The 27,633-nt window shown below is 32.4% G+C and overlaps 2 protein-coding genes across 5 annotated transcripts in view; both read left to right on the top strand.

The window, feature by feature from the left end:
• The window catches only part of LOC130445138 (uncharacterized), a 37,483-nt gene extending 33,689 nt beyond the window's left edge, over positions 1–3,794 (top strand). The window contains exons 3-4 of the mRNA XM_056780662.1: positions 927–1,141; positions 2,390–3,794. Of these exons, the coding sequence (XP_056636640.1) occupies positions 927–1,141; positions 2,390–2,585 (411 nt within the window). The 3' untranslated portion in view covers positions 2,586–3,794. The remainder of the gene's footprint in view (positions 1–926; positions 1,142–2,389) is intronic.
• A 3,303-nt stretch (positions 3,795–7,097) lies between these two features.
• LOC130446131 (sex determination protein fruitless) overlaps positions 7,098–27,633 on the top strand; it is a 49,562-nt gene continuing 29,026 nt past the window's right edge. For 2 of the 4 annotated variants that reach the window (XM_056782227.1, XM_056782225.1), the window contains exons 1-4: positions 7,104–7,356; positions 8,206–8,723; positions 10,424–10,603; positions 18,322–18,439. In XM_056782227.1, the coding sequence (XP_056638205.1) occupies positions 8,220–8,723; positions 10,424–10,603; positions 18,322–18,439 (802 nt within the window). In that variant the 5' untranslated portion in view covers positions 7,104–7,356; positions 8,206–8,219. Of the gene's footprint in view, positions 7,357–8,205; positions 8,724–10,423; positions 10,604–13,477; positions 18,293–18,321; positions 18,440–27,633 lie in introns of those variants that run through there. The other 2 variants (XM_056782224.1, XM_056782226.1) reach the window with 2 other exon arrangements.

The raw sequence follows: 27,633 nt of genomic DNA, 5'->3' as shown, positions 1-27,633 counted from the left end.
AAATCGATATGACGTTTAACTTGTCAGAAAAAAGTGACAGCTATTTGAGTTAATCTACTTTTTTCTATGGATTTGAAACAAACAAACACAATAACATGTAATAATGTAATAACACATGTAATAAGTCATATTTTTTGACTCGTAGCCGGTGAACCACGTTCTGAGAGCTGAGAAGGTTATGGCTTCGCCAAAACAACGCACCTATTCACAAATCGATAGCAGTGATAGTTAAATTGAAGAATTACACTTCGAATTGCTTCTTAATCCACCGTATACTCCAGATTTAGCCCCCAGTGGCTACTAGCTATTTTTGGCAATTTTGGCGAAAAAAACGTGTTTTTCTTAGTTAGTCACACGATTTATTGAGTGATGTGTTAAATTTTTACAATTTCTTACATCTTTTGACATGTTAATAGGCCTAAATCGGCTTGATTTTAGGTTTTTTCTGATTTATAATTAGATTTTTTTATAGTTTACATTTCAAACCGACTAAAAATATGTTTCAACATAAAAAATTGATATTTCCATAGTTTTTACACCTCAAAAATGTGTAGTGCTTCGGCAGGTATTCTCTAAAAAAGTCCATAGGTGTTAAATCGGGACTGCGTGGAGGCCAAATCATGTCATCTCTTCTGGATATCAATTAGCCAGCCACGAGCTCGCGGCAGAGGTCTGCATGAAGTAACTCCTGCTGGAACCATGTTCTTTGGTTATAATTATTGAAGTTTTGTAGCCCAACATCTGTACATAACGCTCTGAATTCAAATTTGCGTCACCTTTCATCTACAAAATAAGGCCTATGATTCATAATAGCTTTATAATGCTGGGGAGGTCTAGTGGTGAATTCCGAAGAATCTCTGGTCAAAATCAAGTTGAAAAAACTGTAAACTACGCTTATTTATTGAAATCGATACTGTATTTTTCAGGTTTGGCACTATTGTGATCTGAATGGAGGACAAGCTTCGTTTCTTTGCCCCAATGGAACGATTTTTAGTCAAGTAGCTTTGACTTGCGATTGGTGGTACAACGTTAAATGCGCGTCTACGCCCCAATTATACGTGTTGAACGAAAGACTCTACAAATATATCATCCCCCTATCGCCGAAATTTCCCGAGGATTATACAGGACCCCTAGTTGACAAGTAAGAAACTGAAACAAGCTTCAAATTCAATGTTTTCGAATGAAATTGTTGTTAGGGGTGTTTTGGGGAGTTTTTGGGGAGTCTACTCCAACGCAAACAACCGAAACCATAAGGAATTAGTTGAAAATCACGGTTTTCTTCTATTATGGTGATGTTATTCACCATGTTTCGGTTCCAAAGTGTCCAACGGTCAAGTACTGCTTGGTACCAACGTGAAGTAATATTAGATCGATTAAAAGTTGAGAATAATCCCTAACGCGACTGACCAACTGGTTGCTAGCTTCCGCTTGGTTTTAAACAAGTCTCGAAACTCAATTTTTTGAAACTACTTGTCTGCTAGATCGGTATAAATATCGTGCAAGATCCACCAAAATTACTTTGAGACCAGTCCAAAAAGATATTGGGATATGTGGGGAAGGTGTGCTCTAGATCAGATAGAGGTCATTCTGGAGCACGGAACCGGATTTAATTCACTAAATTCATTCAAATTTATAATCTAAAGAAATGACCAGAATCAAATCATTTGGAGGTAATCCACAGATATGTTCTCAAATTTCCAAATGTAAATGATAATTTTTCTTTTACGTGTGGACCAAATAAGACCTTAAGCACTAAATTTTGATATTTTACATATAAATATTACATCAGAAAAAACTCCGCCATTTTTACCGATATAAACTTCGAATTTTTCTAAGGCGTGTTATGTCTGTTCAAAGGCTCATCTCTGTGCTACAGAAAGTGTCCATCAAATTTTGTACTTCGTGAATAATTTAGATTTTGTACACCAATACGTAATTAACGACTCTGGCCAATTAAAATTTTTTAACACTACATACTTGACTCTATTCGAGAGAGGTCGTTTAAATAAGACGGACGGAAGACTGAACTGAGACTGACATATGACGGGAACGCCATTCTGGTCAAATTTTGAATTATAATTTACCGTCTACAAGCGGATAGCTTTTAAGCTAAGCTCCCATATGACATGATACTCCTTACCTCTGTGTCTAATAATCTCTGGGGTCTAAAATATCCCCATAAGATTCGCACACAATTAAATCTGCAACACTATGTCATATGTTATGATCAGTTCGTTATTTCCATAGACAAATCGGTCAATCGCTTAACCTAGTCGTCCTAAAAACTACCGGCCAAACTTCTAACTATAAAGAAGTAGATTATAACCTATATGTGATATAAATGAAGGTCTTATTTGGTTCCTTGATAAAGATGATTTATGATTTCTAGATATTTAGCACTGAAATTTCAAGAAATGGAAGATAAAATGAAAAAGGAGAAGAAAGGGAAAGAGGATAAGACGGAACCAGAGAAAGGGGAGCATCAGGAAAGCGAAAAGGAAGACGTCGGAAAAGTAGTTAAACTTAATGCGCCTTTACATAAAGAAACTTTGGAAACAGTGGAAAATGATAATGGAAAAGAATAAATATTCTAATTTTATGAAAACTAAATAATCGAAAATATTTATTTTGTTAGCCGTGGTAAGATTTACGCTTGAAATTGTAAATTATACACTCATTTAATTGGTAAAAATATATTATTCAAAATATATTGTTCATTATCGCAATGATGACCCTGTATATTACAAAATAATGTTAAAATGTGAAGCCTTTAACTCTTTACAGCATCATTTGATGTGTTCGTACTACGAAACGTTTTTATATCTCTTCAGACAACTAGGAGGTTGGTCTCAAAAGTATTCGCGCATCCCAAAAAACCGACGACCTCATTTGGTCGACCACTGCGATGCTGGTGTCACAGAAGAAGCATTTGTACCCAGAATAGAATCTAGTTCAGCTTTTATATCGGTTAAAATGATGCCTTTCACTATTAATGGCTGCCAAAACAATACAAAACAACATGGCGTCTTCAAACCTGTCAGTCAGTAGTATTTTCAAGCAACTACCGCCATCTCTAGATCAGACCAGGTACTTCTGGGACCATCCTACGTGTCTGAGCTCCAGTACAAAAGTTGCTATTTGTATTAATGATTTTCGACGTACTTTTACCAGCTATCGACGCAAAACGTCGTCTTTTAGTTTTGGAAATCATTGATTACGCGATTTTTTTCGACAAAATGAAGTCATTAGATTCTAAATCATATCTATATGGTGGATGGCCTACCAACTCGATATTAAATTTCTCAATAAAGAACGATTACTCAATTCTTCGACATTTTATGACTCATCGCAAAAAAAAACGATCTCAAAGTGTTTTTTTTATTTTAGAAACGAACCTCTGGTTTTTAATTAATAGTTAAATATCTGGTAATTTCACTAAAATATTTCATAGTTTTGGTTAAGTAACAAAAAGATGTTGATGACACCTTAAAATACCTTTATTTAAAAACATTTTAGACAGTCTTCAAAGATTTGGCGTTTGAATTCACGCCCAAATAAAAAACTGTTTAGTTATGTTGAACAACGTGAAGTTTGCAACGGAAATATTAGTGACAGTCAGACGTAGACAATGTTGCCAAAGCTACAAATATAAATAGCAACCTTACATCGAGATTAATATGAATTATAATATTTTTTGTTATTATTTATATATAAATGTGTTGTAAATAAAGTTTTTTTATTTTATTTTTGTTGAAAAAGTGAGTGTTATGAAAAATAAAGGATTGATTCTGCGATATTATGGTTTCATTTAACGATAAACTCCTTTTAAATACGGCCCCTTTTAATGATTATATCCGCTCGACAACAGAAATCCTAATTACCTAAAGATCATTAATGTTCATAACTCTGAAAGTTGTCTATAAAAGAATCCCAAGAAATAGATCTTTAGTGCTGCATTCGGATTGCCATCATATAAAAAGGATGAGCCTACTGAGTAGACAGCCACCTATACGTCTTCTTCTTATACGTCATCCTACCAATCATTCTTCTCCTATAGAATAATTAAATAATAATTATCCTAACTTTGATTATATTATCATTTTTCGACTCAAACTTCACATTTGTCTATGAAATACTGATTTAAATGTTTCGTAATGAACTTCTATTTAATGTACCTACCAATTTAGTATTTTTTTTTATGGACAATGCGTTATACCATTCGCGATAGAAAGTAAATATATCCAAAAGTAAAATGAATACTGAAATATTTAACCTTTATAACTTTCAAAAGTTTACGTATGCTTCCAAAAACAACAAATGAATAGTTGATTGAAATTATTAATCTTTAAAAAACCATAATAATAAATATCAATTAAATTCGATCTCACTGTTGAGTACGTCACTGGTGGGTTTGACACTTGACAACCATGTTTTTCTTATTTTCCTATTACTTTATTTACTTAGTTTAGTCTACAGCCTTTTTTATTATTGTGAAATAGTCAAATTGTTTTATATTTCATTAAAATGAATTGTATGTTATATATCATATATGATATATAATAATAATTGTATATAATGGAGATCTCGTCTTCATCATAGAAAAATTTTAAAAAACGTCCATTTTCTATACCTACATTATATTAATTAATTCATTATATAATCTTATATTTAAAAATTCTTTGTAAAATACGATTTTATCAATATTTCGGTTGTGTTGTCAAGAGAATAATCCTCGAAGGAAATGGATCGCTCTCAAGGGCAGACGCAAGAAAATTACCTTCATTTAACTTGCTTGAACTTTGAATTTCATTCGTCAAGGTCAAGCGTGTAAATTATTTTCTGCACTATAGCAACAGCTGATTTCGGTGATGGAGGCTTTCACGTATTTTTGAAAAATAAAGAAATTTACTATCATTTGAGATTATTTGTGAGAAATATTTGAAGTAATAACTTGATTAAAATAAGTTTTTGTTTTTTCATTCAATACATTACGTTCCATTCAAAATTATACAGTGTGATACAGAAAAAATCTACCATTACAAGTGGCAGATATGTGGTAATTTGAAATTCATCGCAATTTAAAGAGACTTCAAGGAGAGTTTTCGAAATATTGCAGTTTAAGACCTGGGGAAGCAGTAATTGTTTCAACAAATGAAATTTTGTTTTAATTAACATCATGAAGTAAACGTAATGGTGTCTAGGACAATAAATTTATGATCTCGTTAATATAAACTTACCTAATATTTAAATTTTGGATGAAAATACATGAGAATTGTTAAAAATACAGGGTAATACATAAAAAAGTCTACGAAACTACATATATTTTCAAATAATTTTAATATAAAATTAAATTGAGTATAGAAGAAATTAGTTTCAGTCTAATTCAAGTATCTATCACCAACCTAGCCTGAAGGTGTGTTCTATATACGAAATGTAATAAACCAAATACCCTCCCAAGTGATTTCCCTCCAATTCAACGTCCACACGAACGGCCGTCGCGGGTTGCAAGTTAACCTTAAAAGGGGTGGAAACCTTAACAAAGCCCACTGGATTAAATAGAAATCGGAAACGCATTCTGCACCGACTGAAACAAATTCATCATTGCACATGCTCCTAACTATACTAGGGGATGACACAAACCAAACCGGCAAAATAACATGATTAGTTTCGCGTTGAATGAGTTGTTGCTAACGTGCAAATTCTTCCATTAAACCTCTCCAGTATAACAAAATTCGTTGTTGTAACAACTCATTTGGTTTTCATTTAGAAAACAGGCTTCTTCCGGTTCCATTTACAAACATTCTGTATATAATATTAAATATAATATATTGACGGTGTTTAATATTTATAATAACTTTCAAACAATAATAATTAATAGTTCAGTGTTTCTGTAAGATAATTTCGCTTGTAATTATTTCGATCGGTTGAAACTGTATATAATCTATTGTAACCCATTCTCCCGGCACGTGCCATTCAACAGGTGGCTTAGAAACTCAAGTTCAAGGTAACCAGTCATCGATTTTGAAAGCATTCAAGGTAATTGTTTCGTATTCTGTTTAAAGGGCAAAGGAGCCTCGGCGAATTACAAAAGAAGCTATTTTGAATAGATTTAATTTTGTTTTTATAAAGTTAATGCATGTTTTCAATATTCTTTCATTATATTTTCTAATTCAATGGCAATTCAATATAACTTTTAATCTTATTAATGTATTGGAGAAGAAAGAAATGAGAATTTGTTAACGTATTAAAAAAAGAAGAAAATAATGAAGTTTAAGAAGACGTACGAATTTCCTAGTTGGCAGAAGAAGAAAGAAGAAAACGTCATAATAATGATTTTATTTAACTATATATTATATAATGTGGAAAATATATAAAAATTGAAAGTTTTAGTTTTTTTTATTATTTTCAATTATTTATAGCAAACGGCTCAATGATGTGCATAAGATTTCTGCTATACATATTTCAACACAACACAATATACAGTGTGTCGCGGAAGTCATTTACATGGTCAATAATGAATGACATAGAGTCCTTAATTATACATATAATGAAAACAATAAACAGTACTGATTTAAATGATGTCTCTAAGTGAAGATAAGGATTATTTAGACATCTTTGCGTTGGACAACAGGACAACTGTCTCGGAATGTGAATCTTTGTATTTCTTTCCGAAAGTTCGTGCCAGATTAATTATGAGATTAATGAATGAATGAATGAATGAATGAATTTTAGGTAATAGATCTGACATCAAATACAACTTAAATCCAAATTTATCATTATGACACAAGGATTTCTGATATTATCCGTTGAAATACTATAAATACTTAATATATACAAGGAAAATATTAAGACGTCTCATCAAATTGTTTTTAAAATTTAGAAATTCGTTTTTAATACAATAAAACAGTTTAAAATAATCTTTGTTATGTTGTTTAAATGATAATACAATTTAATCGGGACAACTACTATAGCTATTTGGGTAATTGAGACAATCTATACAACATGTAATATTAGCGTTTCTAAAATTTAGTCCTGCAGCTATCTTTCACTGAAAAATGAATTTTCTAATACCAATATTATGCAACCCAATATACATTAACGGTGTATTTTGTTACGTGGCTAGAAAAGTAAGCCAGATAAAAATGTTTTGCAAATAAATTTAGCGGTATTTGAAAATTATTTTCCTTCGATGTGATGCCGTGTTAATACTTATCGGTTTAGAAAAAGAGGAAATTGGGAAAAATTCATTTTTGTAACTTTTTATCCAATCAGATGCGTCATATATTTTGTTGCCTATGTAGTGTGCAGGAGGTAGAAAATTGGGTGGCGTTGTAATGTCATAAACAGGGCAAAAAGGTAAGTTTTTCCAATTTTTTCAGGATTGATTCAATTTTTTTCATCTTTTTCCCATTTGTTTTTAAAGTTTGCGGCAAAAATCAGTTCGCGAAACCAAATATTCGTGAAAAAAAATTATTTTTATTTCCGGAAATTGTTTAGAAGAAATCATCATTCACAAAATTCACAATGGCGGGTAAAAGGTTACTTCATTATAAATAGGATTAACAAAAATTAAAAACAAATAAAATAGATACTCAGATCGAGGGGAAGTTGAAGTTATAAATAAAAATAAAACACATAAAGTTATTATTCGGTTTTTATTAATATATTAGAAAGTAGTTGTCAACCATACTTCTGTACTTTTAAGGGCATTGTACGCATCATGCCCTTTACATTCAGATTAAACGGAAATGCAAATAAATGACGTATGCAATTCTTTATTTATAGAAAAATGTTTTACTGTTCTTTAATAATAAATGCATTCCTGTATGTAATTGTGCTTGTAAAATAACTGTTATTTCTAGATGGTTACAGTTTTAGGTCAAATAACTCTATTCTAAACAGTACAACTAAGTGCAATCTACCATAAGTTCTACACGTATTTTTATAGTGAAAAAGTGAATTTAACATGTGGCCAATACCTCAAAATTGGACAGTAACTTGCATAGATCTAAATATTTCAACTTCATAACTCACATATGTATAAATGAATCCTTAATTTAAACAGTCAATCCTATTTAGAAGTAGCGAGTTTCTAACATTTAAATAAATGAGAAAATTAGTGAAAATTTTTATTATTTCTGCAGTTACTGTTCAGTTCGTGTAATTATTTTGTAAATGTAATGTGTGGTTTCGACTTTTTGATAGGTTAAAAGTAGACGATGGATCAGCAATTTTGTCTAAGATGGAACAACCATCCGACAAACCTAACAGATGTACTAAGCAGTCTCTTAAGAAGAGAAGCACTATGTGATGTAACTTTAGCTTGTGATGGAGAAACTTTTAAAGCCCACCAAACGATCCTCTCAGCATGTAGCCCCTATTTCGAAACAATTTTTATACAAAATTCCCACCCTCATCCGATAGTTTTTCTTAAAGATGTCAATTACAACGAAATGAAAGCACTATTAGATTTTATGTATAAAGGTGAAGTGAATGTGTCACAAAATTTGCTACCGATGTTCCTAAAAACTGCAGAAGCCTTGCAAATTAGGGGTCTCACAGACAACAATTCCTTAAGCAAAAATGACGAATTATCAGAAGTGCCAAGAAGGGAAAGGGATAGGTTAGTTGAAAGAGATAGCCCTCCGGTGGAAAAAAGGAAACGAAAATCATCGTCAAACTGTGATATGACATCAAACTCTGACAGGTTTAATGATACTCAGGTATGTTTAATATCTCTTATTTTATTAAACGAAAAAGTAGATTTTTTAAAGTAATTCGCTTACCAAAACAATTAATTTTATAAAAATTTTGATAATAATAATATTTTGTTGTTCCTTTGTATCCAGTGGTTCTGTATAAGATATTGAAATAAGTTGACCGGTCCTGAATGATTACACTGTAATTTTTAAGCAGGGTTGACATGTTTAAAACATTCATTTTAAACTTGTTTTAATCAATGTTCTTTTTCTTATAACTATTTTCAACTGTTTTTTTTTACTAAAATATTACGCAAGTGTTTTCTGGTTAGGGATTAAGGGAAACATTTGTCCTATTTTTTCCTAGTAAAAAGAAATTACACAACTCTGTGACATGTTTGATTTATTATTCAATTTCAAGTTACTGGAAAATTATATTTAAACTCTCTGGAAAGCTTAAAAAGGCAGTTCTCATTGAATATTATTTCAATTTATAAATATGAGCTAAAATGTCTGATTTTCTTTAGATTATATTGTAATCTATATATTAAAAAGTTCAATGACTTTCATCGACCTTGATTTATTTCGATTACAACCATAATTATCGAATACAAAATAAATCATATTGTAAATAATGAAAAGATAACTATTTCTTAGAAAATTTACTATTGTGTCACGATATTGACAGGTGTAATTTATGTACTCTAAATTATATTAAACAATTTATAATTTCATCTTGAGGATAAGTGGAATATTATATAATATTAAATCAAAATCTTCTGTACCTAATTGGAAAATCTTTTAAACATGATAAAAATGTGATCTGTAGTGAAATTGTCCTTGGACTAATAGATGTTAACCAATCGGACAAGCTTTGTAGGGAGCAGTACAAAATAAAATCTTCTATCAAACCTGGAGATGGTAACCTCACGGTTTTAATGATGTTTTCATAACCATGAACTCAGAAATATTTAAAAAAATATCGGTGTGAGTTGTTATTTGGTGTATTTAAATTTACTTCTTGTATGTACCTGACCCTGTTAAATAAATGGATCCTTTATCCTTAAGGATGATGTGTATAAAATCTTAATTATTTCAATAATGGAAAAAAACAGTTTAGTATATGAATCATTCGGTCATCGTGGCTCATCCTAATTTAAACAGGAGTCCTGATAATATGAAAAAAATCAAAATTCGATATTATAAAATGGCTTTTGATTTGATTTATGTTGTCGTAACTGAAGACAACAAGTAGTTCATTTACTTACTACAAGAAAAAGAAGAAGAAATAAAATATTGAAAACGCGTATTTCTAGTTCAATTATTATCGAAGAGACTTTAGAGATGTTAAATTTTATTTTCTACCAGTAACTTATTGGAATCCTATATTTTTTAAAACGTTTTTCACTCTTAAACTTTGTATTTTCTATATTACTATTTGAAAATAGTGAATTTTTAACAGTAAAAAATCCGAATGTGAATTTTTTTCAAATTAATTAATCCACTGACTAGAATCCCTCAAAATAGTGTTAATTTAGTGAAAGTTGAAGTGAAAATCCCATCTAATATTAGTAGGCAACGTTCTTTGAAGAAATTAATTTAAATCAAATATTCATGTTTCGTTTTTGGTACCATTTTTTAATTATAATTTTTTTAAGTCAATACAGTAGCAGTTAATGGTTATTTCTGTAAATTTATAATAAATGTATTTTATATAATTTCAGGCATCTCAAAGAGCAAATCCAAATGTACCAAAGTTAAATCCCATATCGCCTGTTGATAGGGATACAAATTCAGGTCCAGAGGATATGAGAATATCCTCCCCTTTGATAAAACAGGAACCTCTACACGATTCCAACCTAACAATCGATTCCTTTCATTCAATGTCAGAAGCATTACAGACGGTAAGTACAATTTTTTATTTACCAGGTAAAATTCGAAACTTCGGGAGACAATTGATGATACTTTTTATCAATTCTTATTTCTACTAATATAAAATAGTGTGGAGGTTCTAAGTGAAGGTAACCAAAAGAACTGGAGAAGAATCGATCCTTTCTGTCGCAAAGAATAATGGAATGTTGAGTATGTGATTGTTTGAATGCTTAATTTGTTTAATTTCTATATTTAACACCTTGGAAGATTACAAATAATGCAACGGAGAAGATAAAGGATATCGGTTATCTTATATTGGAGTAGATATGGATCCATATTTAATTATAATTTCTCCAGAAGATCCTTTTTGATGAAAAGAATAGTAGAATGTTGAGTATGTGATTGTTTGAATGCCTAATTTATTTAATTTTTATATGCAGATTGCAAATAAACCAACTGAGAAGAAAAAGTATGTTGGTTATCTTATATTGGAGTAGATATTGATTTATATTAAATTATAGTGTCTCCAGGGGCCTTATTTTGAATTTTTTTCTATTGGGGAACATATGTTAGAATAGAATCTATCTACTTTTGCTATATGCAGGGAGATATTAATAAGCGTCACGATTATTTCATACTGTATATAACTAGTAGTGATTAATGCTAGACATTTCGAAATTTTTATATCTATATGCATCATTGAAACTTATTTTTTATTCAACATACATAAACTACAAAAGATATTTTGAGTTAAAACTGAAACTAATCACTTTTTTTTAAATAATTGTTTGAAAAATGAAAAAAATTGATTATATGAATTATTCGGTCATCATGGTCGATCTTAATTCAAATAACAGTCCTGATTACATGAAAAAATCAAAATTCGATATTATTTTTACTATAAAATGGCTTTTGACTTTATTTATAATATTGTAACTAAAGACAACAAGTAGTTCATTTACTTACTACAAGAAAAAGAAGAAGAAATAAAATATTGAAAACACGTATTTCTAGTTAAGTTATTATCGACTTTAGAGAAGTTTTGTTTTCTACAAGTAACTTGTGAGATTCGTATAATGTTTAAAATGTTTTTTCCCATATTCAGTCTCAAATTTACTATTTTCGATAATACTGTTTTACAAATAGTGAATTTTTAAGTGTAACAAATCCGAATGTAAATCTTTATCAAATTAATGAATACACTCATTGAAATCCTTCAAATTAGTGTTGAAATATGAACAATTTCGTGTTTTAAAGTTTTCTACAGCTTAGTATGGAGGTAATTTTTTTTACAAAGTAAAACTTTTTCGATGCATTATCCTGAGGCATGTCCCAGGTTTAGTCATTATTTTGGGGACGGTTTTTCTTTGGTCAATCAGTCTCTGAACATTCTACGTGATGTTTTTACATATATTCACTCACACATATATGTTATTTTTTATAAAGTTTTAAAAATAGTGAATTTTTAGCTGTAAATCAATATCAAATTAATGAATACACTCATTGAAATCCTTCAAATTAGTGTTGAAATATGAACAATTTCGTGTTTTAAAGTTTTCTACAGCTTAGTATGGAGGTAATTTTTTTTACAAAGTAAAACTTTTTCGATGCATTATCCTGAGGCATGTCCCAGGTTTAGTCATTATTTTGGGGACGGTTTTTCTTTGGTCAATCAGTCTCTGAACATTCTACGTGATGTTTTTACATATATTCACTCACACATATATGTTATTTTTTATAAAGTTTTAAAAATAGTGAATTTTTAGCTGTAAATCAATATCAAATTAATGAATCCACTCACTAAGATCATGTTTCAAAGATTTCGAATAATCTTTTGTAATTTATATATATTTTAAACGATTAGGATATGTGTAAATGCAGTGATAAGTTCAGTGTTTTGTGTTACTTTCATGTGTACCTTTATTTTGGTAGAGTTTTCATCGTTTAGCCATCCCCCCGCGAAGGAAGGATTACGAAGTTTACATAAATACATATCTGTTCAATATTTGAAACAGAAAAAATATTAGTCTCAAGTATTTGTCCCAGTAACATTAACGAGAGTTGACAGATGGAAATCTCTCGACTTCTTTAGTTCCCTTAACTCATTTTACATACAATCCGAGAAGACCCAAAAAATTCTTGTTTTTCAGAACATTTCAAAACAGATTTTTGAATAAAAAAGACCAATTTACAAAGGAAAGTAAATTGACCTAACTTTTTACTTCCAATTGAACATAAGTTATTGTAAATATAAAAAATGACATCCTGTGGGTTATTTTTTCCGTTTCTTTAGTTGTATTTGTCACCATATAAGTAGCAGTAATTAAATTTTTTTACTAATTTTGTCTTCATAGTTTCCTAAATGTTCTGTTTCATACAAAAGCTTGACAGTAGCGTATGAACTAGTATTTTTATGATACAATTCTTTCTATTTTACCTAATGACACTTGTTTCATATCTTCTGGTCCACATACAGCATTGGAAAGCTTTTAAAGGGCATGTAAAGTTAATAAACTTGATTTCAATAAGGATAAATTATAATAAAGTCTTGACATTTTACTTCACCATGAATAATACAAGATATATTTCTTCAAGTAGTCTCCCATATCATCAGATTTATCTCCAGATTATTTTTTTCTTTGGGGTTAGGTTAGGTTAGGTCTGAAAGAGCTACAAATCTCAATGAATTAAGCAAAAAGTAATACTGATACAAAACTTTTTTTTTAATTGTCGATTCACAAACAAACTACAAAAAAGTGAGATTCAAGTGGAATAGTTTATTATAATTTATTCCTACGTTCTGAACAAGATATGTATTTACGGAATAGTGCTAATATCGAAAGAAACAGAAAATGCTGTGAACCAGTCAAAACGGCATTCACATATCCTTCCTTCTTTTTTGACAGATCAATTCTCGGGGGAGAGAAGGCGACTTTGAAACTCTACCAACGCCAGTGTTCCAACAACCGCCACCGATTAAACAAATAGAATATCAACTGGATAAAGTACCTTCCACCATTGTTATCGAAGATATATCAACTAGAAGTATTAGTAATTTATGGAATAAAACCAAACAAGAATATCATAATTTTGGAGACTATAGTAACGTATCGACAGTTAATTATAGAACATCCAAGTCGATAGATATTAAACCCCAAGAATGTTCCGTTATACAAGATCCTACTTTTGTACAAAACAAGCCTACAGTGGGAAGAAAATACAGCAAATTCAGACCCAATTGGATGGACCTTTATATGTGGTTGCAATACGATGAAAATAAAAATATAATGTTTTGCAAATATTGTAGAAAATGGAGTCACGAAGTACCTGATATACGTACATCTTTCGCCATAGGAAATTCGAATTTCAGATTGGAGATCGTTAACCATCATGACAAATGCAAAGCGCACAAATTGTGTATGGCTAAGGAATTTACTATGAATTCAAATAATAACAATGATACCATGAATACCGTCCTAGGAGGAAGTTCTTCGAGTTGAAATCAGTGATTGATACAGTATGTGAAATATCTGGAATCCTTAATGATTACTACCACTACATCAACACTCACAATTATTCTAATTGGTCCTTCGAGCCGGATATCAACCTATGTACATATGGAAGGCTCGAAAGACCAGCTAGTATTAACAGTATTAATTTCAAAATTGGACTCACTAATTTTCTTCTCATATATTTATGTTTCTGTGGTTGGCTTGAAAGTACAGACAGTGTAATTGTGAATATTGACGTATATTTGGAATTTTTGAGATAATTCGAAGACTTTTACTATTTACCTTACGTGTATTGGTAGTTCAATTTTATTTTAAATAATTTTTTTTGAGAATTTTGGAGGGTTCAATATTTGTCCGGAAAATCTATGGAGCTTTTGATTTTTTTTTTAAATGAAATTTCAAAATTTGAATACTTTGAATGTTTTTGAGCTCAAACTTAAAACTATCGATTTGTTTCAAAATTTCAATACGAATAATACCATCAGTGGATGGCATGAAATAGAAATAATTAAGATGTGGTAAAGATACCTAGAGTGGACAAAAAAAATGTTTAGCTTCACTAGAAGATTATATAATCAAGTGTGATAGATTTTTCCCTAAAAAACTAGTGCAGGATGTAGTTGTACGATTCGTATTAAGGGTGTATTTTGATCTAGAAGCCTAAATTTTAGGTATTTTTGAAATTAACTTGAAAAACATTGTTACTATCCATTTTTTTATATATATTTATCGACTTTTTAAGGATATAAAAAAAGTGGGGGCTACAAAAAAACGGTTGACATGATTCCACCCCTTGTAGTGATTTGGAACAAACGAATTTGAAAAATTCTTAATCTTCTTTTGACCTTTTCGAATTGAAATTTTTTAAAATCCAAAACAGACACCATAGAGAAATATATAAAATATATTCCCACGAAATTTGTAGTAGAACTTGAGGTATCATCTCAAACACTTAAAAAAAAAATAATTTCGAGAAAAACGTCACAGGATCTACGAAAATAATGCGAATATTTAAAAATCCGTTTAAAGACATATTCTTAAGGATCTAAACTTTGAAAGAATGCAAAAAAAAATCGATTTTTTCGAATTTCGAGACCAGAACAGCCCCTTTTGAGAAAATCGTCGAAAAATTATAGTGTACAACACGTTTTTAAACACATAAAGCTTCGCATAAATAACCTATTCCGCTAAATGTATTTAGGGACTCCAGATATTTCCAATTTTTTTTCCTACCAATATAGGGAAGTTAAAACTAGTTTGCAAAAAAAATATGTGATGACATGAGGGTTGTGTGATTGTTGAATAAAAATTGAACTTGTTGAAATTTGGAAAAAGTTTTTTGTTGTTGTTTTTAAATAGTTTATGATAAAAATAGATTAGGAACATTTTATTTTTAACCAAAACAATTATAATTAATTTATTGTTATATATTACAAATTGTATTTAACATTTTTTATTGAAATATACGTTTCTAAATTATCGGTTTGATATACCGAGCGGTTTTTATTCCCAACGCCGATTTCACCACCATATGTAAAATAAATTTTTATTTATGACAAAAAAATCCTTTTTTTTTTCTAATTATTCTCTTTTTGTCTCGAATTTGTTGGTTTCATTTTCTCGTATTTACATTTTAATTCAGTTTTCTGGAAAATAACACAAGAAAAATATTTTTTTCGGCTTCCTTTACCGCATCCCGCAGTTTTCTATTTATCCACCAGTCGTTTTCCTGGATAGTCGCATTTCGTGGTCTGTTCAATCCCTTCCTTTTAGGTTCTTGAAGGTCTTCTTCTATTCTACTGTTGCTACTCTTCGTATTCTTCTATTCTGCGGTTGATACTCTTCGTCTTCTTCTATTCTGCGGTTGCTACACTTCGTCTTCTTCTATTCTGCGGTTGCTACACTTCGTCTTCTTCTATTCTGCTGTTGCTACACTTCGTCTTCTATTCTGCTGTTGCTACACTTCGTCTTCTTCTATTCTGCTGTTGCTACACTTCGTCTTCTTCTATTCTGCTGTTGCTACACTTCGTCTTCTTCTATTCTGCTGTTGCTACACTTCGTCTTCTTCTATTCTGCGGTTGATACTCTTCGTCTTCTTCTATTCTGCGGTTGCTACACTTCGTCTTCTTCTATTCTGCGGTTGCTACACTTCGTCTTCTTCTATTCTGCTGTTGCTACACTTCGTCTTCTTCTATTCTGCTGTTGCTACACTTCGTCTTCTTCTATTCTGCTGTTGCTACACTTCGTCTTCTTCTATTCTGCTGTTGCTACACTTCGTCTTCTTCTATTCTGCGGTTGCTACACTTCGTCTTCTTCTATTCTGCTGTTGCTACACTTCGTCTTCTTCTATTCTGCTGTTGCTACACTTCGTCTTCTTCTATTCTGCTGTTGCTACACTTCGTATTCTTCTATTCTGCGGTTGATACTCTTCGTCTTCTTCTATTCTGCGGTTGCTACACTTCGTCTTCTTCTATTCTGCTGTTGCTACACTTCGTCTTCTATTCTGCTGTTGCTACACTTCGTCTTCTTCTATTCTGCTGTTGCTACACTTCGTCTTCTTCTATTCTGCTGTTGCTACACTTCGTCTTCTTCTATTCTGCTGTTGCTACACTTCGTCTTCTTCTATTCTGCGGTTGATACTCTTCGTCTTCTTCTATTCTGCGGTTGCTACACTTCGTCTTCTTCTATTCTGCGGTTGCTACACTTCGTCTTCTTCTATTCTGCTGTTGCTACACTTCGTCTTCTTCTATTCTGCTGTTGCTACACTTCGTCTTCTATTCTGCTGTTGCTACACTTCGTCTTCTTCTATTCTGCTGTTGCTACACTTCGTCTTCTTCTATTCTGCTGTTGCTACACTTCGTCTTCTTCTATTCTGCTGTTGCTACACTTCGTCTTCTTCTATTCTGCTGTTGCTACACTTCGTCTTCTTCTATTCTGCTGTTGCTACATTTCGTCTTCTTCTATTCTGCGGTTGATACTCTTCGTCTTCTTCTATTCTGCGGTTGCTACACTTCGTCTTTTTCTATATTCTTGATACTCTATATTCTGAGGTTGATACATCAATGCTTCCTTCGGCCACCTCTCTGCTCCATCTTCTTCACATGTATCAGAACAGATGATTAGTATGCTCGGTTCTGGATAACCTCACGATCTTCTCCAGTAAACCATGTCCAAAGCCTCAATTATTTTGTTATGTCTATCCTTCAGTTTCCAACACTCGCATCTATTTCTTATATCTTCTTTTGTTGTCTCTTTGAGCGCTTCCTATTGGCACCTATTCTGCGTTTGACATATTTATATAATTGCTTTGAAACTAACAAAAATATATCCACTTAAATGGCAGTCACTTTTTTTTTTGACTAATCGGAATCTAATGACATTTGACACGTAGTCTTTTGACATCTTGTACTTCATAAACGTCATATGGATTTGACAATGACAGCGCCATCTGTGTGTCAGTCACACGAATTATTGAATGATGTAATACGAAGTTATTTGTATCAAAAATCTGTCAAAACCACTTGATATAATCAGATTCGTTCGTAATGTTCGAATTAATTGAGAAAAACTAACAAGACTATAATCAGATTACAAAATCTTTTAATTTCTTTGATAAAAATGACTGTTAACAGCTTAACGGACATTAATTTTAGCACGTTTCGTAAGAAAAATATTCTCCGAACAAATAACCATCGACCTATACGTATATACAGCCACAACCGAACTAACAAAACTGTAAAACCAGTTCTGCATACTGCCTTTAAGCAAATATTACCGGTTTGAAGCGGTTGCAATCACATTAAACACACACACACACAAAAAAATGTATTTGTTTCAATTAATTCGAACAAAACGTATATTTATGAAGTTTATTTAATTTTCTTTTATTATTGTGAACCTGTTTTGTTAATAAAATATGTTACAACTTTATCTGGTCGATTGTTTTTGTAGTATAAAATTATTCCTTGACATTTATACTTAATTTGAACACACTATGTACTACTACACTTGCACAAAATTCACTTTTAATACCCGAAGATGACGAGTTGGGTATCGAAACGTACGTTTTACGATTCTAAAAAGTTTTTTCAACACGATATTCCATGAAAATTCTTCAAAACAATTCGATGAGAACGAATAACAAGATCAACGATGATATTTTTTTTATTGGTGTGATATTTTGTTCCCTTAACGAGATGTCGAATATTTCAAAAGTGTTTACGTTGTTTTTGTGATAGGGTGGAAGCGTGAGCGTACATCCGGACGATGTGAAGCTAATAGGACATCAAATATCCGATTTAGCAGACAACGAAACACCTTCAATTCCTCCACCAGAAATAACAGATACGATAGACGGTAAGTTGATGAAAAATAATTTTGGGTGTTTGTTTATTTCGCGGTCGGAGAACATTGTAAATAAATCTTATTTTAAGTTGTTGAATATATAGTGTGTTCATAAACTTTTAGTCGTACATACTGTATATATTCTCAGGTTTTCATTAATCTTGCATACTTTATATATTTCGTTCATTTAAATCCTACCAATAACAACAGAGATTCGTGGTAAAGTCTTGTTGGCATCGATATTTTCTCTTTATAGTAAAAAAAGGGGATTTCCATAACCAACACCAGAGATTTTTGGCTCTGAACGTCTTTATCATCTTGTACAATATGCTACGTATGTTTCTGGTTTCGTTTATCCCACTTAAATCCTACAAATAACAACAGAGATTCGTGGTAAAGTCTTGTTGGCGTCGATATTTTCTCTGTGTAAGAAAAAAATTAGATTTCCATAACCAAAACCAGAGATTTTTGCCTTTTTGACTCTGAATGTCTTCATCATCTTGTACAATATGCTACGTATGTTTCTGGTTTCGTTTATCCCACTTAAATCCTACAAATAACAACAGAGATTCGTGGTAAAGTCTTGTTGGCGTCGATATTTTCTCTGTATGGGGAAAAATGAAGATTTCCATAACCAAAACCAGAGATTTTTGCCTTTTTTGACTCTGAATGTCTTCATCATCTTGTACAATATGCTACGTATGTTTCTGGTTTCGTTTATCCCACTTAAATCCTACAAATAACAACAGAGATTCGTGGTAAAGTCTTGTTGGTGTCGATATTTTCTCTGTATGGGGAAAAATGAAGATTTCCATAACCAAAACCAGAGATTTTTGCCTTTTTTGACTCTGAACGTCTTCATTATCTTGTACAATATGCTACGTATGTTTCTGGTTTCGTTTATCCCACTTAAATCCTACAAATAACAACAGAGATTCGTGGTAAAGTCTTGTTGGCGTCGATATTTTCTCTGTGTAAGAAAAAAATTAGATTTCCATAACCAAAACCAGAGATTTTTGCATTTTTTGACTTTGAACGTCTTCATTATCTTGTACAATATGCTACGTATGTTTCTGGTTTCGTTTATCCCACTCAAATCCTACAAATATCAACAGAGATTCGTGGTAAAGTCTTGTTGGTGTCGATATTTTCTCTGTATGGGGAAAAATGAAGATTTCCATAACCAAAACCAGAGATTTTACCTTTTTTGACTCTGAACGTCTTCATCATCTTGTACAATATGCTAGGTATGTTTCTGGTTTCGTTTATCCCACTCAAATTCTACCAATAACAACAGAAAATCGTGGTAAAGTCTTGTTGGCGTCGATATTTTCTCTGTATGGGGAAAAATAAAGATTTCCATAACCAAAACCAGAGATTTTTGCCTTTTTTGACATTGAACATCTTCATCATCTTGTACAATATGCTAAGTATGTTTCTGGTTTCGTTTATCCCACTCAAATCCTACAAATATCAACAGAGATTCGTGGTAAAGTCTTGTTGGTGTCGATATTTTCTCTGTATGGGGAAAAATGAAGATTTCCATAACCAAAACCAGAGATTTTTGCCTTTTTTGACTCTGAACGTCTTCATTATCTTGTACAATATGCTACGTATGTTTCTGGTTTCGTTTATCCCACTCAAATCCTACAAATAACAACAGAGATTCGTGGTAAAGTCTTGTTGGTGTCGATATTTTCTCTGTATGGGGAAAAATGAAGATTTCCATAACCAAAACCAGAGATTTTTGCCTTTTTTGACTCTGAACGTCTTCATTATCTTGTACAATATGCTACGTATGTTTCTGGTTTCGTTTATCCCACTCAAATCCTACAAATAACAACAGAGATTCGTGGTAAAGTCTTGTTGGCGTCGATATTTTCTCTGTGTAAGAAAAAAATTAGATTTCCATAACCAAAACCAGAGATTTTTGCATTTTTTGACTTTGAACGTCTTCATTATCTTGTACAATATGCTACGTATGTTTCTGGTTTCGTTTATCCCACTTAAATCCTACAAATAACAACAGAGATTCGTGGTAAAGTCTTGTTGGCGTCGATATTTTCTCTGTGTAAGAAAAAAATTAGATTTCCATAACCAAAACCAGAGATTTTTGCATTTTTTGACTTTGAACGTCTTCATTATCTTGTACAATATGCTACGTATGTTTCTGGTTTCGTTTATCCCACTTAAATCCTACAAATAACAACAGAGATTCGTGGTAAAGTCTTGTTGGCGTCGATATTTTCTCTGTGTAAGAAAAAAATTAGATTTCCATAACCAAAACCAGAGATTTTTGCATTTTTTGACTTTGAACGTCTTCATTATCTTGTACAATATGCTACGTATGTTTCTGGTTTCGTTTATCCCACTCAAATCCTACAAATATCAACAGAGATTCGTGGTAAAGTCTTGTTGGTGTCGATATTTTCTCTGTATGGGGAAAAATGAAGATTTCCATAACCAAAACCAGAGATTTTACCTTTTTTGACTCTGAACGTCTTCATCATCTTGTACAATATGCTAGGTATGTTTCTGGTTTCGTTTATCCCACTCAAATTCTACCAATAACAACAGAAAATCGTGGTAAAGTCTTGTTGGCGTCGATATTTTCTCTGTATGGGGAAAAATAAAGATTTCCATAACCAAAACCAGAGATTTTTGCCTTTTTTGACATTGAACATCTTTATCATCTTGTACAATATGCTAAGTATGTTTCTGGTTTCGTTTATCCCACTCAAATCCTACAAATATCAACAGAGATTCGTGGTAAAGTCTTGTTGGTGTCGATATTTTCTCTGTATGGGGAAAAATGAAGATTTCCATAACCAAAACCAGAGATTTTTGCCTTTTTTGACTCTGAACGTCTTCATTATCTTGTACAATATGCTACGTATGTTTCTGGTTTCGTTTATCCCACTTAAATCCTACAAATAACAACAGAGATTCGTGGTAAAGTCTTGTTGGCGTCGATATTTTCTCTGTGTAAGAAAAAAATTAGATTTCCATAACCAAAACCAGAGATTTTTGCATTTTTTGACTTTGAACGTCTTCATTATCTTGTACAATATGCTACGTATGTTTCTGGTTTCGTTTATCCCACTCAAATCCTACAAATAACAACAGAGATTCGTGGTAAAGTCTTGTTGGTGTCGATATTTTCTCTGTATGGGGAAAAATGAAGATTTCCATAACCAAAACCAGAGATTTTTGCCTTTTTTGACTCTGAACGTCTTCATTATCTTGTACAATATGCTACGTATGTTTCTGGTTTCGTTTATCCCACTCAAATCCTACAAATAACAACAGAGATTCGTGGTAAAGTCTTGTTGGTGTCGATATTTTCTCTGTATGGGGAAAAATGAAGATTTCCATAACCAAAACCAGAGATTTTTGCCTTTTTTGACTCTGAACGTCTTCATTATCTTGTACAATATGCTACGTATGTTTCTGGTTTCGTTTATCCCACTTAAATCCTACAAATAACAACAGAGATTCGTGGTAAAGTCTTGTTGGTGTCGATATTTTCTCTGTATGGGGAAAAATGAAGATTTCCATAACCAAAACCAGAGATTTTACCTTTTTTGACTCTGAACGTCTTCATCATCTTGTACAATATGCTAGGTATGTTTCTGGTTTCGTTTATCCCACTCAAATTCTACCAATAACAACAGAAAATCGTGGTAAAGTCTTGTTGGCGTCGATATTTTCTCTGTATGGGGAAAAATAAAGATTTCCATAACCAAAACCAGAGATTTTTGCCTTTTTTGACATTGAACATCTTCATCATCTTGTACAATATGCTAAGTATGTTTCTGGTTTCGTTTATCCCACTCAAATCCTACAAATATCAACAGAGATTCGTGGTAAAGTCTTGTTGGTGTCGATATTTTCTCTGTATGGGGAAAAATGAAGATTTCCATAACCAAATCCAGAGATTTTTGCCTTTTTTGACTCTGAACGTCTTCATTATCTTGTACAATATGCTACGTATGTTTCTGGTTTCGTTTATCCCACTCAAATCCTACAAATAACAACAGAGATTCGTGGTAAAGTCTTGTTGGTGTCGATATTTTCTCTGTATGGGGAAAAATGAAGATTTCCATAACCAAAACCAGAGATTTTTGCCTTTTTTGACTCTGAACGTCTTCATTATCTTGTACAATATGCTACGTATGTTTCTGGTTTCGTTTATCCCACTCAAATCCTACAAATAACAACAGAGATTCGTGGTAAAGTCTTGTTGGTGTCGATATTTTCTCTGTATGGGGAAAAATGAAGATTTCCATAACCAAAACCAGAGATTTTACCTTTTTTGACTCTGAACGTCTTCATCATCTTGTACAATATGCTAGGTATGTTTCTGGTTTCGTTTATCCCACTCAAATTCTACCAATAACAACAGAAAATCGTGGTAAAGTCTTGTTGGCGTCGATATTTTCTCTGTATGGGGAAAAATGAAGATTTCCATAACCAAATCCAGAGATTTTTGCCTTTTTTGACATTGAACATCTTCATCATCTTGTACAATATGCTAAGTATGTTTCTGGTTTCGTTTATCCCACTCAAATCCTACAAATATCAACAGAGATTCGTGGTAAAGTCTTGTTGGCGTCGATATTTTCTCTGTATGGGGAAAAATGAAGATTTCCATAACCAAATCCAGAGATTTTTGCCTTTTTTGACATTGAACATCTTCATCATCTTGTACAATATGCTAAGTATGTTTCTGGTTTCGTTTATCCCACTCAAATCCTACAAATATCAACAGAGATTCGTGGTAAAGTCTTGTTGGTGTCGATATTTTCTCTGTATGGGGAAAAATGAAGATTTCCATAACCAAATCCAGAGATTTTTGCCTTTTTTGACTCTGAACGTCTTCATTATCTTGTACAATATGCTACGTATGTTTCTGGTTTCGTTTATCCCACTCAAATCCTACAAATAACAACAGAGATTCGTGGTAAAGTCTTGTTGGTGTCGATATTTTCTCTGTATGGGGAAAAATGAAGATTTCCATAACCAAAACCAGAGATTTTTGCATTTTTTGACTTTGAACGTCTTCATTATCTTGTACAATATGCTACGTATGTTTCTGGTTTCGTTTATCCCACTCAAATCCTACAAATAACAACAGAGATTCGTGGTAAAGTCTTGTTGGTGTCGATATTTTCTCTGTATGGGGAAAAATGAAGATTTCCATAACCAAAACCAGAGATTTTTGCCTTTTTTGACTCTGAACGTCTTCATTATCTTGTACAATATGCTACGTATGTTTCTGGTTTCGTTTATCCCACTCAAATCCTACAAATAACAACAGAGATTCGTGGTAAAGTCTTGTTGGTGTCGATATTTTCTCTGTATGGGGAAAAATGAAGATTTCCATAACCAAAACCAGAGATTTTTGCCTTTTTTGACTCTGAACGTCTTCATTATCTTGTACAATATGCTACGTATGTTTCTGGTTTCGTTTATCCCACTTAAATCCTACAAATAACAACAGAGATTCGTGGTAAAGTCTTGTTGGTGTCGATATTTTCTCTGTATGGGGAAAAATGAAGATTTCCATAACCAAAACCAGAGATTTTACCTTTTTTGACTCTGAACGTCTTCATCATCTTGTACAATATGCTAGGTATGTTTCTGGTTTCGTTTATCCCACTCAAATTCTACCAATAACAACAGAAAATCGTGGTAAAGTCTTGTTGGCGTCGATATTTTCTCTGTATGGGGAAAAATAAAGATTTCCATAACCAAAACCAGAGATTTTTGCCTTTTTTGACATTGAACATCTTCATCATCTTGTACAATATGCTAAGTATGTTTCTGGTTTCGTTTATCCCACTCAAATCCTACAAATATCAACAGAGATTCGTGGTAAAGTCTTGTTGGTGTCGATATTTTCTCTGTATGGGGAAAAATGAAGATTTCCATAACCAAAACCAGAGATTTTACCTTTTTTGACTCTGAACGTCTTCATCATCTTGTACAATATGCTAGGTATGTTTCTGGTTTCGTTTATCCCACTCAAATCCTACAAATAACAACAGAGATTCGTGGTAAAGTCTTGTTGGTGTCGATATTTTCTCTGTATGGGGAAAAATGAAGATTTCCATAACCAAAACCAGAGATTTTTGCCTTTTTTGACTCTGAACGTCTTCATTATCTTGTACAATATGCTACGTATGTTTCTGGTTTCGTTTATCCCACTTAAATCCTACAAATAACAACAGAGATTCGTGGTAAAGTCTTGTTGGTGTCGATATTTTCTCTGTATGGGGAAAAATGAAGATTTCCATAACCAAAACCAGAGATTTTACCTTTTTTGACTCTGAACGTCTTCATCATCTTGTACAATATGCTAGGTATGTTTCTGGTTTCGTTTATCCCACTCAAATTCTACCAATAACAACAGAAAATCGTGGTAAAGTCTTGTTGGTGTCGATATTTTCTCTGTATGGGGAAAAATGAAGATTTCCATAACCAAATCCAGAGATTTTTGCCTTTTTTGACTCTGAACGTCTTCATTATCTTGTACAATATGCTACGTATGTTTCTGGTTTCGTTTATCCCACTCAAATCCTACAAATAACAACAGAGATTCGTGGTAAAGTCTTGTTGGTGTCGATATTTTCTCTGTATGGGGAAAAATGAAGATTTCCATAACCAAAACCAGAGATTTTTGCCTTTTTTGACTCTGAACGTCTTCATTATCTTGTACAATATGCTACGTATGTTTCTGGTTTCGTTTATCCCACTCAAATCCTACAAATAACAACAGAGATTCGTGGTAAAGTCTTGTTGGTGTCGATATTTTCTCTGTATGGGGAAAAATGAAGATTTCCATAACCAAAACCAGAGATTTTACCTTTTTTGACTCTGAACGTCTTCATCATCTTGTACAATATGCTAGGTATGTTTCTGGTTTCGTTTATCCCACTCAAATTCTACCAATAACAACAGAAAATCGTGGTAAAGTCTTGTTGGCGTCGATATTTTCTCTGTATGGGGAAAAATGAAGATTTCCATAACCAAATCCAGAGATTTTTGCCTTTTTTGACATTGAACATCTTCATCATCTTGTACAATATGCTAAGTATGTTTCTGGTTTCGTTTATCCCACTCAAATCCTACAAATATCAACAGAGATTCGTGGTAAAGTCTTGTTGGTGTCGATATTTTCTCTGTATGGGGAAAAATGAAGATTTCCATAACCAAATCCAGAGATTTTTGCCTTTTTTGACTCTGAACGTCTTCATTATCTTGTACAATATGCTACGTATGTTTCTGGTTTCGTTTATCCCACTCAAATCCTACAAATAACAACAGAGATTCGTGGTAAAGTCTTGTTGGTGTCGATATTTTCTCTGTATGGGGAAAAATGAAGATTTCCATAACCAAATCCAGAGATTTTTGCCTTTTTTGACTCTGAACGTCTTCATTATCTTGTACAATATGCTACGTATGTTTCTGGTTTCGTTTATCCCACTCAAATCCTACAAATAACAACAGAGATTCGTGGTAAAGTCTTGTTGGTGTCGATATTTTCTCTGTATGGGGAAAAATGAAGATTTCCATAACCAAAACCAGAGATTTTTGCCTTTTTTGACTCTGAACGTCTTCATTATCTTGTACAATATGCTACGTATGTTTCTGGTTTCGTTTATCCCACTCAAATCCTACAAATAACAACAGAGATTCGTGGTAAAGTCTTGTTGGTGTCGATATTTTCTCTGTATGGGGAAAAATGAAGATTTCCATAACCAAAACCAGAGATTTTACCTTTTTTGACTCTGAACGTCTTCATCATCTTGTACAATATGCTAGGTATGTTTCTGGTTTCGTTTATCCCACTCAAATTCTACCAATAACAACAGAAAATCGTGGTAAAGTCTTGTTGGCGTCGATATTTTCTCTGTATGGGGAAAAATAAAGATTTCCATAACCAAAACCAGAGATTTTTGCCTTTTTTGACATTGAACATCTTCATCATCTTGTACAATATGCTAAGTATGTTTCTGGTTTCGTTTATCCCACTCAAATCCTACAAATATCAACAGAGATTCGTGGTAAAGTCTTGTTGGTGTCGATATTTTCTCTGTATGGGGAAAAATGAAGATTTCCATAACCAAATCCAGAGATTTTTGCCTTTTTTGACTCTGAACGTCTTCATTATCTTGTACAATATGCTACGTATGTTTCTGGTTTCGTTTATCCCACTCAAATCCTACAAATAACAACAGAGATTCGTGGTAAAGTCTTGTTGGTGTCGATATTTTCTCTGTATGGGGAAAAATGAAGATTTCCATAACCAAATCCAGAGATTTTTGCCTTTTTTGACTCTGAACGTCTTCATTATCTTGTACAATATGCTACGTATGTTTCTGGTTTCGTTTATCCCACTCAAATCCTACAAATAACAACAGAGATTCGTGGTAAAGTCTTGTTGGTGTCGATATTTTCTCTGTATGGGGAAAAATGAAGATTTCCATAACCAAAACCAGAGATTTTTGCCTTTTTTGACTCTGAACGTCTTCATTATCTTGTACAATATGCTACGTATGTTTCTGGTTTCGTTTATCCCACTCAAATCCTACAAATATCAACAGAGATTCGTGGTAAAGTCTTGTTGGTGTCGATATTTTCTCTGTATGGGGAAAAATGAAGATTTCCATAACCAAAACCAGAGATTTTTGCCTTTTTTGACTCTGAACGTCTTCATCATCTTGTACAATATGCTACGTATGTTTCTGGTTTCGTTTATCCCACTCAAATCCTACAAATAACAACAGAGATTCGTGGTAAAGTCTTGTTGGTGTCGATATTTTTTCTGTATGGGGAAAAATGAAGATTTCCATAACCAAAACCAGAGATTTTTGCCTTTTTTGACTCTGAACGTCTTCATCATCTTGTACAATATGCTACGTATGTTTCTGGTTTCGTTTATCCCACTCAAATCCTACAAATATCAACAGAGATTCGTGGTAAAGTCTTGTTGGTGTCGATATTTTTCTGTATGGGGAAAAATGAAGATTTCCATAACCAAAACCAGAGATTTTTGCCTTTTTTGACTCTGAACGTCTTCATTATCTTGTACAATATGCTACGTATGTTTCTGGTTTCGTTTATCCCACTCAAATCCTACAAATAACAACAGAGATTCGTGGTAAAGTCTTGTTGGTGTCGATATTTTCTCTGTATGGGGA

This window comes from Diorhabda sublineata, chromosome 6 (assembly GCF_026230105.1).
Source record: "Diorhabda sublineata isolate icDioSubl1.1 chromosome 6, icDioSubl1.1, whole genome shotgun sequence".
NCBI classification, from domain to species: domain Eukaryota; kingdom Metazoa; phylum Arthropoda; class Insecta; order Coleoptera; family Chrysomelidae; genus Diorhabda; species Diorhabda sublineata.
This window is presented reverse-complemented; position numbering and strand designations above follow the sequence as displayed.